General features: G+C 46.8%; 1 protein-coding gene across 1 annotated transcript in view; it reads left to right on the forward strand.

Annotated features, from left to right (window-relative positions):
* The window catches only part of NCAM1 (neural cell adhesion molecule 1), a gene marked incomplete at its 5' end in the record, with an annotated part of 58,100 nt that extends 46,627 nt beyond the window's left edge, over positions 1–11,473 (forward strand). The window contains 4 exons of the mRNA XM_010155662.1: positions 5,398–5,605; positions 6,013–6,129; positions 7,920–8,702; positions 11,310–11,473. Of these exons, the coding sequence (XP_010153964.1) occupies positions 5,398–5,605; positions 6,013–6,129; positions 7,920–8,702; positions 11,310–11,430 (1,229 nt within the window). The remainder of the gene's footprint in view (positions 1–5,397; positions 5,606–6,012; positions 6,130–7,919; positions 8,703–11,309) is intronic.
* Between the last annotated feature and the right edge of the window lie 3,606 nt (positions 11,474–15,079).

A 15,079-nucleotide genomic window follows, 5' to 3' on the forward strand; every position in this document is an offset into this window, starting at 1 on the left:
TGCTGAGCCTAAATCTGAGCCTGAAGCTGTTGTTGGCCTGAAGAGTTGCTCGTTTGTTGCTTTTCTCCACTAAAAATTGTGCGGAGTGTCCGAGAGAATGAGGTCTGTAAAACGTGGCACCCCTTGTTTGAAGGGTACTTTACGTGTTTGCAAATTAAAGCTGTTAGCATCTACTGAGTACAAACAGCTTTTCTTCTGGGTTGTGGGCTTGGTTTTTTTTCTTCTGATGCACAAAACGACTTTTTGTTTTCTTTGGTTTTCTCTTCTGCCAAATACTGTAGGACCTTTGAAATGCCTGGAATCATATCTGCTTTTCTCCATCCTTTTTTTGTCTCTTTGTCTGCCTGTGCCTGAACATTCTCTGCACGCTCTAGCTGGGACCTCACCAGGAAGACACATCTGAGTGGTTCTGCTCTCTCTGTGCAGAGCTGCCGGAAGTAAAATAGATGAGTCGCTATATTGTACACTGTAAAATAAGGGTGATTAGGGAGGTCAGTCTTGCAGAAAGCTCATCTTCCATTGGGAAATGATTTGTAACTAAGAAATTCTTCACTTCTTTAGAATTAAGGACTTAAAATGGTGTGGGTTTTTTTTAGCGTTTTGTGTTTCCTTATTTAACCAGTCTTATTCCTGAGAAGAGCAAGAGGGAATCAATCAAAAGCTTCTCATCATGTTGAATGTGCTCTAGATCAGGTCAGCAATGTCCACCATCTGTTTACATGGTAGCACTCACTGGTGATACACGAGGTGAGCAGCTGATGCTCACCAACCTAACTGCTTGTTTATACACTTCTTCTGTACCCTGAATTGTTCTAGGGCCCGGCAAACCCCTTAGGGATATTGTTTAAATATTAGCTTGATTAAACAGAACGTAAATTCAGCTACAGGATGGACTGAATAGTCCTTAAATTGGTCTACAAATAATTTAATCAAAGGTGCCAGGCTGTGAAACTGAGTAACATACTACATGCTTCCTGCATTTTACAGCAACAGCAGAATTCCCTTACAAAAATATGTGCAGGGACAAGAAATGCAGCATGAACAGTCTCCAAGTTCATGGGGTCTTTAAGGGTTCTTACGTTATTCTTCCTTATTTCTGGTGTCCAAAAGGTTCGGAATATCAATTCATGTCATAAATTAGGATTTATAAAACCAGAACTAGTGGAAAAGTTTTGAAAGTCACTGAAAATTGCAGGGCTTTCTTACTATCAAAAAAAAACCCCAAATCATTGCAGGCGGTTACCTTGGCCCAGTTTCATTGTCTGAAATGTACAATCTGCGAGCAGCACAAAAATAAGGTCATTCCTCTGCAGATTTGCCCGTATTCTTCCCATCTTCATACTTTTTTTCCTGGCAGCCTTTTCTGTTGTAGCTGCTTGTGCTCCCTGGGGCAGAGGGGCAGAGCAGGAAAGATAATGGTGTGGAAGGGAGGGAGAAGCAAGGAAGAGAGACTTGTACTTATGCAGTAGCTCTCCTTTGGGTGTTCAGAGAGAAAAGACTGATTTTGTAGCTATCAGAGCAGAAATTGTATCTTTGGGAACAATAGTGCTTGCTGGTTTTTATAACCTTGTGCAGTGGGTTCCAAAATTTTAGAATCTTTGCTGCAAACTGTTGTTTTTATTGGCTTTAGCAAATCTCTGGCACTTGTACTGGCTAAAGCTTTACTGTTTCAGGGATGTCTGAGGTCACATAGATGATCAGTGGCAGAGCAGAGAAAGACGTTGAAACCCAGCATGAATTATCTGTTGTGTTAGTCCTAAAACCATTGTTTCTCTGTTGTGTCTGATCTTTTCTACCCTTTCATGAGAGACAAGCCTTGCAGGTTATCTGATAATATGCTTATGGTTTGGACAAGCTTCATAAAACCTGGGATACCTGCAGCAGTTCTCAGAAGAAGCTGCATGAAGCTACATAAAAGCAAAATTTAGACAGGCTGTAGATCAAGTCATGGAGCCACCAGTGGACTTTGGAGTAGGTCTGGCACTTTCTCCATTGAACACATCGCAGTTAGCAAGGATCAGTCATTTTGAGGGGCCTCGTCCCAGTGGATCCTAGTGCTTGCCAAGGACTATCAGAGAACTAATGCTCTGCTTCCCAAGCACTAGTCACAGAAAGGCACAGACATGTACACACAAACGTATGAAACCCCACCGTTCTCGTTTTAAGTGAAATGGCAGATGTTGCTTGGAACAGGAACCATCTTTTGCTTCCAGTTTTGCTTTCTGTTATTAATCATAGAGGTAAGTATTCAGACAGGCTTCTCTGCAGTAGTGTTAAGTAATCTGCATATTGCCTCTGTTTAGAAAAATAAAGCAGGCTTCTAGTCAACCAAATTTGGTGGGGAAAGATACGACTTTCTGCCCTCATTTAGGGCTTTCTGTTAAAATTCCGTACGTTATTCCCAGCCTAAGATCATCCATCTTCTGTTTCCAGCTTCTGAATCTTGTATCTTTGCACAAATAAAGTGCCTTTATTGTATGGACTGTTCTGCTGCATGCAGGGCTGCAGTGACCTAATTCATCCCTGCACACTTCTTTTTTGAAGTTACATTGGCCGAGTTTCCCAAGTAATTTTTTTTTTTGAGTTCGTCAGCCCTGATTGTGATATTTCCCTGAATTCTCTTCTTAGTATCTTTTCCAAACAGCTTTCCCACTTTAGGCATTCCAGTGCCAAAGACGGAGGTATGCTTTCATTTCCAGCACCTTGCATCCCCTTGTATTGTCCAAAGCGAAATGGTAACAGGCTGACTCAGGATCCTGTGGGAATGCCTGAACTTGTTGATCTCCAGTGGCTGAGAGACCTGACTCCTGCACAGGGAAGAAACTAGTTCCCTCCTTACATTCACGTAAAGCAGCTTTCCCGAGTTCCATACGATGTGTAAAGAGTAAGGGGCTTGAAAACAGCCCCTGCTGCAGGGCCTGCTGAGGGCCCAGGAGCTTTGGTTACGCCCCAGAAGCAGAGGCTGTGATTATCCCAACAGTTTTGCAGTTGTTTTTCACGTGGGTCATGTGCAGCAGTTCCCAGACAAGGTGTGGGCAACGTGTGAGGCTGTTGATGTGGTTTGTGCCACAGATAATCCCTGACCTTAAAGGGCTTGGAGCTGATACTGAGAGGTCTTGTAAAAGCTGTTGGGGAGAGGAAGCAAACAAACAGTAGCACTCTTGTTTCAATGGAATTTTCCAGAAGATGTTTTCTAGCACATGGGAAAATTCCCTCTGGCCTAGGACAAAACATTTTGTCTTACTCCAGCTATGGTGACTGAGATGAGTTAGCTTTGGTGGCACAATAAGGAATTATTATCCTGTAATCCTGTCTGTCATGCTTTCCTCACCTTTACTATCCTGCCAAGAAGCTCATTCCCAGAAAGATGATTAAGAAAAGTTTTGACCCATCTTTAGCTACTTCTCTAAGAGCTGGTGTGAACAGGAACATGTTAAACATTGAATAATTCACGTGGGAATCCTGAATGCATTAGAAGAGGGGAAAATACATGACATCCTCACTCCCTGCATGCCTTGGAGGTTGATTAATACATTTAATTATGCAGCATGCTGCAAGGTGCTGGCAAAGATCCGGTCTGTGGCACAAATGTTCATTTATTAAATGCTGAGCGTTTAATGGACTGGTGATGTGTCAGAGTTGGGGGGCTCAAGGTGACTTTCAGATACAGTCAAATGCAGAAAGAAACTTCTGTGATGGTGTCTGGATTCTTTAATTCATACCAGGTCACAAAACGAAACAACACTTACGTGCCTCTTGGATGTCCTGTGTCCTGTTATTAAGTAATAAAATGTGTGGCGAAGGGTGTGGTGCTCTGTGAAATGATCCTCTCCACTTGTCAAAGTCGATGTAGAGTGGGCTGAGGCGAAAGAGGTGCTTTGCTGGGCTTTTCTGCAAAGAAAAGATTCTGAGTGTTTGGGGGTTGTGACATCCAGCAGTAAAACAAAAGGCAGTGGAAATTAAAATCAAAATACTCCCACAGACAGTGACAAACATGTTGCTCTTGTTCAGCCGTCTGTGAGCAGCTCTGTCGGATGCACGGGTCTTTGCTGAGTGCGCAGACCCATAGTGAGAGGCAGATTATGTGACAGTTGAGACCAGCAAACTGGTTTTGAGTAGTTTGGTACATCTGAATGGGTGCTGAACTGTATGACCCAACAGGCAAATCCTCTGCCTGCAGATCAGCATCTCTGGAAGAATCCTGAATTAAATGAGGGGAACAAAAAGTGGCCTGTGTTCAGGGAATGATCGTAAGAGGCTGGGAAGCTGCAGCTGGCTGTGCCTGTTGGTTTTGTGATGATCAAAGGCTTTGACAGGATTAACTGATGTGTTTATCCACTCGCTGTTTCTAAGAAAGTATTCAGCATTTTACAAGCAGGTAGAAAGTTGAAGTCACTTCCCCAGAAGTTAGTTCTCTATGGGCAACCCCGTCACCGCCTCTCATCTGGTGTCCTTTAGCCCACTGAAAAAGGCAAGGTGTTACTTTCTGTTCTGTAGCTGGAGAAAGGTGGTGAAGTCGGGGTATGTGGAGTGGGCAGCTGCAGTGACCAGGACAGTGTCAACAGAGTTATAGTCTGCTTATCTTTACCACCTGCATCCTCAGAAGGCTACCTGGACTGTACTGTTGTTGCCTGTTGTCAACAGTTAAGTTGTCTGTACTTAAGCCAAAACAGTCCTACAGCATTCCTTGATGAGCTCAGCTATCTGCATAAGACATGGGAAGTTTACTGCTTTCCGGTTCTGGATAGCTTGTGTCTTACCTGAGTGACAGGAACGGTTGTAATTCCTTCATTTGTTTTTCACCACATAAGGTGAAATCAACACTGAGGCCCCACAGGTATCGCCCTGTATTCTGTGTCCCTCCAGGGCAAGTCATGCTACAGAGCCTAGGCTTTGCTTACGCCAGCCTTTGTGCCCGGCTGGCAACGCCTAATTCACTCTGGACCCTAGACACAGCCACCTTCTTGAGGGTGCAGTGGAGGGAAACAGGAGCTCTTCAGAGTTCCAGCTGGGTACGTGCTTGGAGCAACATGATCTAGTGGAATGTGTCTCTGCCCATGGCAGGGGGTGGGAACTGGGTGATCTTTAAGGTCCCTTCCAACCCAAACCATGATTCTGTGCTATAGTAGAAGAGGCTTCTGCAGTCTGTTCTCCAAGCCTTAGCCCAACGAAGATGGGAAAAGCCCCATTAGGTCCAAGTGAATCTGTCTTTTCAGGTAGATTGTCCTGCATGTCTTTAGGATAAAGTACTGGTTAGGCACAAGGATGCTAGAGAAAGGGTGTAATTCCTGTGAGTTTCCCACGCTTGCAACCAAAGCATAGCCAAATTTGAGCCATAACTAGCCCCAGCTCACCTTTTAACCACAATTCCTTCTTTTCTCTCTTTGGTCTCTAAAGCCAGCACTAGTCCTACGTCAGGCCTGGGGACTGCTGCCATCGTAGGCATTCTCATTGTTATCTTTGTGCTGCTTCTGGTGGCTGTGGATGTCACCTGCTACTTCCTGAACAAGTGTGGCCTGCTGATGTGCATTGCTGTGAACTTATGCGGCAAATCCGGCCCCGGAGCCAAGGGCAAGGACATGGAGGAGGGCAAAGCCGCCTTCTCGTGAGTACTGTTACCACTTACATTGCTCCTTCTGTTGATCAGTGTGTCCCTTCAGCAACTCCAGAACAGAAATGGTCCTAAGGAGTTCTGGGTTCCTCATCTCTGATGGGAGAGTACTGAAAAGATGTGGGGCCAGGCTGGTTCTGCTTTATATTTCCAGGAAGGGGTTTCTTCAGCTGTTTCTCAGGTTTTTTTGTCCTATTCCTGCTAGTAGCCATCAAATGGCTGGTCCAAATGCTGGACGTCATAGTGGTCTTCTGTGCTTCAGGTAATAACTGGGAGGGGGAGTGCCAAAAAGAAGTAATCTGCTGTTTAGGCTAGTCTGTTTCTGTCGTTCGCTCTCGCCATTTGCAGCAGGATACCTAGTATGAACGGGAACCGATCTCTTTGCAATTTCCTTGTTACAGGAAAGATGAGTCCAAGGAGCCTATTGTGGAGGTGCGGACTGAAGAGGAGCGGACCCCCAACCACGATGGGGGAAAAGCCACAGAGCCCAATGAGACCACCCCACTGACAGAGCCAGAGTATGTTGGCATTAGTCAATCTTAGCACAGGGTCAGTACCTGGCCCTCAGTTGCCTTAATCCCTGATCTCTCATGCCCATGATTTGGGGCAGGAAGAGAGGAAGAAAGGTAAAATCTTCACACTCTGTTTGTGACATACCAGTGAGAAAATGCTTCCTCTCTTCCCTAAGATTCAGTGACTCCTATTTCCAGCACTGGAAGAGGAAGTAAAGCAATGTTTCTTGAAAGCCTGTCTCTGCCGGTCCTGTGCAGTCTGTAGATCAGGTACCTGTCCCGGGTCACTGCAGAGGACCCAGAGCAAAAGCAGCCCCCAGCTAGCGCCAACTCCTACTTGAGCTCTCCCTGGCAATGCGGAATGAGGGCTTGAGCGCCCCACGGTGGAAGCAGTCTTCTCGACTGAGAGCAGCCAAGTAGCTGTGCTCTGGGTGCTGAGGGAGGCATGGCAAATCTGATTATTCTGGGAGGGGGATGAGAGCTACCTATGAGCTTCGTTTATATTGGAGAACCTGTCTGGGGCCTGAGTCGGTGAATCCACGTTTGCTGGGATTGGCAAGGTTTAAGTAATGCCCACTTGTCTACATTAAGCTCTTTCCTAGGTTCTTACAGTTCTAGTGTCCTTTCAGTGCTTTTCCATAGCTTCTGGAGTAATAATGGGAGGAATTCGCTTCAGGAAGCTGATGAAAGGCTTGTTAGTATTGAGGTGAGGTTTGGGATTCATGACACAAGCTGAGTTCCTTTCCTTCAGCAGAGCCCTTACAGAGGTGAGGTGCTCAGGCCCTTCCACACGCATACTGCTCGCCTCCTCTGATCAGGTTAGCAGTGGGGCCCGCTGGTAAAATGGCTCTACTGGAAGTCTCTGTGGGGTGAGAGGAGAAAGGAAGCAATGTCCACAAGCCGCACTGAAATGTGGGCACGCAGCACTGAGGAATAGCCGGGATTTACATTGTCCTGATTTTCTTGGCTAGTCTTACCAGAGTTTTAACTCAATTATCCTCCTCTCTGAAGGTTTTGTCTCTGTTAATAAGCTTCTTACGGAATAAACCATTTGTTTTCCCAGCCTCGCATCCGTGTATTTGTTAAGGCAACCAGGGCTACGTTCTGGCTGCTGAAATGTAGTTACACTGTCAGGCACTGTCCTACAGCAAACCTTATTCCAGTTTACATGACAGGCTGGAATCTGGTCAGAGGGGCTAAACTGCATGTATGTATGTGTAGCTACATATATATGTGCGTTACATGTGTGTGTGTGAGAGAAGGAATTGTATTCTGTGTGGTTTGATGAAGGCCTTAAACTTGCAGGCAAAAGGACAGGGCCGAGGTGAGGGAATGGATTCAGGGGTCCTACACTGGGGCCTTCTTGCATGGTGACAGATGGCACAGGGCTGCAAGATCAAGGAATTCTAGGAAGCTTCCTTGTGAAGTTAGGTAGAAGAGGCTGAGAGGAAAGTTAGGCTGAAAGAGAAGAGTTGACAGGGTTACAGTTGGCTAAGGCTTGAAGTGAAATGTGCGCGAGCAAGCCATTCCTGAAGGACGTGCCCTCTGCTCTTTTTCTCCTCCTAGTTATTTTTCAGTCATTCCAGCCAGCCCTTGCTACCCTTTGCACGTTTGACTTCTGGAAGGTTTCTGCTCCTCTGAGTACCTCTTCATGTTCTGTGTGTTGTAACCACATGCCATGCGGCTGCTGCACCACCCACCTGCCTTCTCACTCTTACGCTCTGCTCCCCTTTCCTCTGCTGTCGTTTATGGGCTTCATTGTCTCTATTTCTCTTCTACTCCTGTCCTCTTCACAGGCACCCCGCCGATACCGCAGCTACTGTTGAGGACATGCTGCCTTCTGTAACTACAGGCACCACTAACTCTGACACTATCACTGAAACCTTTGCCACTGCTCAGAACAGCCCCACCAGCGAGACCACTACGCTGACCTCCAGTAGTGCCCTGCCAGCCACGGCCGTTCCTGACTCAAATTCCATGTCACCTGGCCAGGCTACTCCAGCCAAAGGGGCGGCCACCTCAGTCTCTTCACCACCACCCTCCTCCGCCCCCAAAGTGGCCCCTCTTGTTGATCTCAGCGATACCCCAAGTACTACTCCAGCTACTAATAATTTGTCTTCAAGTGTCCTGTCCAACCAAGGTGCAGTGCTCAGCCCCAGCACTGTTGCTAACGTGGCCGAGACCTCCAACGTGGCAGCTGGGAACAAGGCAGCTGCCCCAAGCCCTGCAAACCTCGCTAGCCCTCCAGCTCCATCAGAGCCCAAGCAGGAGGTCTCAAGCACCAAGAGCCCTGAAAAGGAAGCTGTGCAGCCCAGTACGGTGAAGAGCCCAACAGAGACAACCAAGAATCCGAGCAATGTGAAGAGCGAGGCTGCTTCAGGCAGCACCACAAACCCCTCCCAGAATGAGGACTTTAAAATGGACGAAGGGACCTTCAAGACACCAGACATTGATCTTGCAAAGGATGTTTTTGCAGCTCTTGGCACCTCTACTCCTGCCAGTGTGACTAGCGGGCAAGCTCGTGAGCTTGTTTCTTCCACTGCAGACAGCTCTGTACCCGCTGCACCTGCAAAGACCGAGTATGGCTGCCTTTAATCTTCTGTTGGTTGTGTGCTGTGTCTCTTGTGCGCTGGTGCTTGTGCTGTGTTCTTGTTGGGTGTGCTCCTAACTAATGTCATTGTTTCCTTAGCGAACTAACTCACCTGTGAACCAACTAAACGGGGCTTGGCTTTAAAGGTCCAGGAGGAAGGCAGGAATAGGCTGTGCCAGGGAAGCAGAGAAAAGACAAACCCAGGAATTTATCATAAATAGGTTTATCCTCAGTGTTTTAGGCAGCTTTGTCCATTGTAAGTTATTCTTTTGTAAAAGAGGTCAGAAACAGTTCAGTTGGACGCAGAGGAAGTGCTGTCCTCAGAGGCGCTGGGTTCCTGTGGCTCAGCGAGCACAGCCACCAAAACTCGATTTCCTAACAGATCAGTGGAGCCCTTCAGAACTTATTTCAGCGTAAGGCAGGGCAGAAGCTAGCACTGTGCGAAACTGTTAAAGCGTGGTACCTCTGGATTTGCCCCTGAACTGGCAGAAGGGTCAGGCACTGTGATCCTTTCTGAGAAAAGGGGAGCAGTCACAGCACAGTTGGGTCAGGATAACTTGGCGGTGTGTTGTCCTGGTGTACTAGAGATGTCTCCATCCACTGTACCGCATCCCCTCTTCACCCAGCTGATGTATTGAGATAGCATCAGCATGCTCCTAGGCAGGACAGCGCTAGGGGTCTTTTGGAGCCTTGTGCCATCTGGACAGGACCCTCTTTCTTCAGCAGAGACCAGACGGCACCTTGTGTTTGGCAGGAGACGCTGTAACTGGAGGGTGAAAGCAGCAGGGTAATGGGGGGGGAGGGTCCCCAGCTGTTGTACAGATGTTGGACAAGAACACTCTTGCTGTGTTGGTTTGGATGGCAGTTGCTGACGGAGCCATGAGCACGGGAGCCTGGAAAATGCTGATTGAAAATGGATAAGCCACCCTTGAGGGGGCAAGTACCTAAGTTCCCTGTTCCTTCTGGCTTCCTGCTCGAACACCATGTGTTGGTAGAGGCAGGATTAAATAGGAGTGTCTTGTCTTTCCCGCCTGAGCAGGGTCTGTGCTCTATCACAAGAAATAGTGCTGAAAAGGCAGGTCAGATTTGCCGTTGGAGCAGCTCCCTAAACCAAAAGACACGAGTTCACCCCGCACCTTTAGCTTTTGCCGAGGAAAGCGTGTTGGGGATGCGGGGTCTGTGCTGTCAGCTGGTTTGCTGCCAAGAACCCAACTAGTTGTTCTAGAGCTGTGTTTACGGCTCACTCGGAGCAGTCCAGGCCACGCTATAGCAACCACACAGGAGGCGTATCCTAAGTTACGGCTTTGGTGAGAACTATTTCTATCCTCGCATCTGCAGGAAAAGTACCTCGTTCTGGAAGCTTTGTATTTAGTCCAAAACAAAGCATTGGCCTTGATCTTTGGCTTTGGCACTGATTGCCATGTATATTAGCAGGCACAGAGGAGCAGTCAGTGTGCCAGTTAACCCATGACAGTCAGGCACTGTAGAACCAAGAACGAGGCTCTTTTCCAGATCTGAGTGAAAACCCATGCTGCTTCACTGTATTACTCAGGTGCCTTTACATCGTAGAGCCCTGTCCCCCTCCCTCCCTGCTGTGCTCCTGTGTTCCCCTCTCTCAGGAGACATCCCTGCTGTGTGACGTGCCCCACGCAGCTGCGGAGCCTCTGGAAAGCCTGGAAGGAACCAGGTCTGGAAGGAACCAGGTAGCCTTGACGGGTGCAGCTTTCAGCTCTCGGCACCCAAAGCTGCTGCCCTGTCATGGGGGGTGCTACGGAGACAGCAGATGAGAGAATTGAGATCTGGTACTGAGCTGACAGGTGGGAAATGGATCGCCCATCCTAGGGAAACATTTCACCTGAATTAACCGAACTTGGCCTGTGTCACGTAAATGAGTTCTTGGTGCGGTGGAACGTAGGCTTAGATTGATCTCACCCGCTCGTCAGTGTGCGTTAAGACTGCAGTCCTCTGAGTGACTTTGGGCCGGAACGGGCACTTCCTCGGGGAGGCCACCAGGTAGGCCTCGTATGGCGATTTTCATGGCTACAAAGAGAGGATTTGGAGGCTTCTCTGGTGCTGCAGTACAGTGCCAGAAGGCAGGCCGATGGACCTGCTCTTTAGCCCGTGAAGCTGCTGACCTCCCTTACGCTTGGGAAAACGCGTTTGACAAAGCTGACTTCTTTGGTGTTTCCCTTCCTGGAACACGCGGGGGAATTCTGGGACTGGCTTCCTGTAGGGAGAAAGGTTTTTTTGCTAAAATCGGACATTTAGGTGACATAAAGGAGTTTGATTTTGCAATCTTTTTGATTTTGCATCTGTGGGAGATTTCCCTTCTGCTCCCTTTTTTCACCCTGCGCCGTTACCGCAGCCCGAGACCTCAGCCTGGGGCAGGAGGAAAATCCAAGATTTCACTAGGGCCAAATGGAGCTGGTCTGGGGAGTGGGGTTCTACCTATTTCTGAATGGGGAAACGCTCGTTTTGCTCTAGCAAGGGGATACGTTTGCTTGCCTGCAGGGACGTGTTCTTATCGCTAGTGCAGCAACAGACAGTCTGTATTTCTCGGTCTCTAAACTGTGCCATTTCGGTGATTCTTCTTCAGGAAAAGCCCAGTAGAAGAGAAATCTGAAGTGCAAGGAACGGAAACTAAGACACCTCCAGCAGAAGTCAAGACGGTCCCCAACGAAGCCACACAAACAAATGAAAACGAGAGCAAAGCATGATCAGCGACCGATGAAAACAAATGACAGAACAACTTCACCCAAGCATTTAACACACGAACCACAACATCTCATTCCTCTAGTGTCTGTTGCCTTTTTTTAAAAAACAAACAAACAGAAAATGCATAAATGGGGGGTGGGGGGAAAGGGGAATCTCTCTTTTTCTTTTATTTTCTTCTCTTTTTTTTTTTTAAAAAAAAGATTTCTAGAAAGGTTCTATTTGTTGTGCACTTGCTTTGAAAAAGTAATACATTTTAAAAACAGGGTTAAACCCATAACCAAATCAGGGCTCAGCTGACCCTGTGTATATTTAAATCAGCAGAATTGCAAATACCGTTTGCAGTGTGGTTGGGAAGCTCAAAATTCATTAGTCCTAGACCTAAAAATAAAATAAAAAAAAAAAAAGAAAAAAAACCCCAAAACCCTGTTCTTTCCTTGGTTAGTATAGCAGATATAACCACTGTGCTGCTCGGTACAGCTGGTACTTAATGAACAAAGTCCACAATTTATTTTTATACTTTCAGTCGAGTTTGAAATATGTAAAGCCTCATAAGTAAGTTATAATTTCTGTTCACCTTGTATTTGTTCAGTATGCAAAGTGTCTTGAGCTCTTTGTGACTGAATTCTGTTCTCCACGTTAGACATTTATTTGGGGTTTATTATTATAATTATTATTATTTTGTTAGGAAGAATGCCAAAATTGCAGCTCGGGGGATGTATTTCAATTTGCAGTATTCAGACTCTACATTTCTTCAAATTTAATGTTAATTTTTGCCAACTTTTGTTCTTTCCAGTGTTTACAATTGACAAATTTTTTTTTTTTAACTTTTGTTGTGTTTAAATGTATGTGTAAAATAGCTGCCTTTTTCTTTTGTTTTTTAAGTAAATACAGTCTATGGATACTAGGTTAGCAGCATGCTTGCTTTGCAGAGGGAGACATTTTAAAACATGGATGTTTACAGTAGTTGTTTCCCCTTTATCTTTTCTTAATTATTGTTGTTATTGTTGTTGTTGTTATTATTATTATTATTTCTTACTGGAGTAAGAAGAAAAGTGATGCTGGGTTTTGGTTTGGTTTTTCTTGGGGGTGGGGGTGGTGTGTTCACATCAGTTGTCACCAGTCAGGGTCTTCATCCAGCAATCCGCGTAAACACGCTTCGCTGGGAGTGAGACCGTTGCTGGTGAGAGCCCTTCTGTTCAGAAATTTAGTAGTTTAAGTCCCTTGCTGGACCTGGGCCTGACTGCATAAGAGAAATATCATCTCGGCTTTTTTAGGACGTTCTCCCCTTTCCTTCGTGGAATCCTCCCAGAGCTCTGAGAAACAGAAGGGAGGTCGTACAGTTAGGGCTGGTGGGATCTCATCTCCGACGTTTGTAGCAATTCCTCCTTAGTACGTCAGTGAATGCCTTTTCCTTCGACCCTCGGCATCTGATTTAGAAGGAAAGACGTGCCTGGCAGCACGCCAGCCCCCTCGTGCAAAGCTGGTTCCGTTGGACCAGATGATGGTTGTAGGTCCCTTCCAGCTGAACCATCACATCATGCCTGTTGTTGTCCCTGTCTGCTCTGCCGCATCCAAACCATGAAATCGAGCGCAGGTGCTGGGAAATCGATGCCAAAGCTCCCTTTTATCTCACTTGGCATCGTGTCTTGACCATTTGGAAAAAAGGGGCTGATGTAGGCCTGGTGTATCGTTACGGAGGAGCGAGGTTTTCGCTGGGAGTCGTGGAGGAACACTGAGATTTTGGGGTGAAAAGAGAGGAGGCTTGGGCAGAACAAAGGCAGAGGTGTACAGGGGAAGACCAGCCCATTGTACAGAGATGTTCCTTCTGTTGGGCTTTTGGGTGGGGTGTTTTTTTTTTTTATTCCCCTATTTTTTTTTTCCCTTTTGTTTTCTGTTTTATTCTACCTTAGATCTGCAAGCTTGTGCACTGTGGGTGCGTGACTATTTTAGTGTGAAACGTGGTTTTTGTCCTAGTATTGAAATAATAAAAGCTTCAACATAGTTTGGATGTGGAAGGTGTAGCGATAGTTCAGATTTGAAAGATAAAAAATAATCAGAAAAAAAAATAAACAAAAAGAACAACTCTTAGAAGGAACAGAAGCCTTTAAGGGAGAAATGAAACCGAGCTGACTGTTGCATCCATTCCGTTGTGCGAAGGCGACGGACGGAAGGAGGATGGGGGGTTGGGTAGACTGCAGTTTGGCTCAGGTGAATCGAGCCACTTCCACTGGCGCATCCCTCTCCGTATGCGGTCTGTACGTCACATCATGTCGAACTGTGAAAAGTAATGGTCTTGTCATTTGGTAAGTGTGGGGTTTTTTGCATTTTTTCCTTAGCTCCTGGGGTGCAGATGGAGGATGACTGGGTACGCAGGCACAGGCACTCCACGCAGTGCCCATCCTGAGCAGGATAGCGGGGCAGGATGGGTCCTTAGTTCAAAGCCTTGTGTCAAATCCGGCCCTTGCATGAGCCATCGCTGCAGTGTCAGTGTAACTAGTGGGGAGGTTTGGCCCACGGTCCCTGGGATTATGATTTTTTTTTTTTTCCTGAGGCCTCGATCCATAAAAGGCAGCGCGAAGAACCGCTGTGGTCTGTGTACGGCTGGGCAGAGCCCGTGGGGCAGCAGAGGAGTGGGCAGGGAGTGTGTACCTCCCTTCCCGTGGATGACCACCGCAATTTGTTCCTCGTTTCTGCAAAGTCGTTGAGTGCTTTTGTCATCTCTTACACCTCCTGTCATAACCCACTGCGAGCTGAGCAGCTGGTAGGAAACAAACGCTCGATGATGCTAGTGACCAGCAACGCGTCCCGTGACACCGGACGGCAGCGGGTGGGTGAAAGTCGCGCTCGCTGTCACCCGGATCGGCGTTGCTCTCCTGAAAGGGAACCGGCCCGAAGCCCGATCCGATACCCATCAGCAGCGTGGCAGAGTACCCTGCCAGCTGCCGTGGGGGTGTGTCGAGATCGATGGAGTGAGCGCCGTTCCGAGGTAGGAGTGAACCCTGCGATCGCCTGAAAAACAGGGGTGTCCATCCCACTGCTTCTTAATGTCCTCCTGACGCCTCCCGGTAGTTGTAGATTAATTCTGGAGCGTGGTTTTATACTCGTCCTCAATGGAGAATGATTTGATTTAGGCATTACCCCCTTTCCAAGACAGCTGAGGCTTCGTTGCTTTAATTTACGCCCTTGAAGAGGGACCAACCCGGTGCCGTTTACGCTGTATATGTTTATATATGTATCCCTGCCGTACATATATAGCTATATGGCAGACTGATGAGCTTCTAGTTGTGATCACATTTCATGCTGCGCCATACGTAAAGATGATGATAGTGCATCCAGTTGCTCAGCTTTTAGAGTGGAGTTTTATTTTCACACTTTTCTATGGAGCCTTCAAACCCCAGATTTTCACACTAGGCTGTTTTGACAGTTGTTCTCGGACCCTCCATTGACATCCTTACCCAGCATTCCCTACTTTTGGGGGCCTTCTATCTTGTTAAAAAAACAAAAAAACAAAAAATCTTTTTACCAAGTGAAACATCGATTCCACCTTTATTCCCATTCTCACTGGTGTAAATACTGATACTAACTGAGGATTTTGACTTTGCATTCTGTCAGAATACTGTGTTCAAATAAAAAGTACAAAAAAAAAAAAAA

Source organism: Eurypyga helias, unplaced genomic scaffold (assembly GCF_000690775.1).
Source record: "Eurypyga helias isolate BGI_N326 unplaced genomic scaffold, ASM69077v1 scaffold7647, whole genome shotgun sequence".
Lineage (NCBI taxonomy): Eukaryota > Metazoa > Chordata > Aves > Eurypygiformes > Eurypygidae > Eurypyga > Eurypyga helias.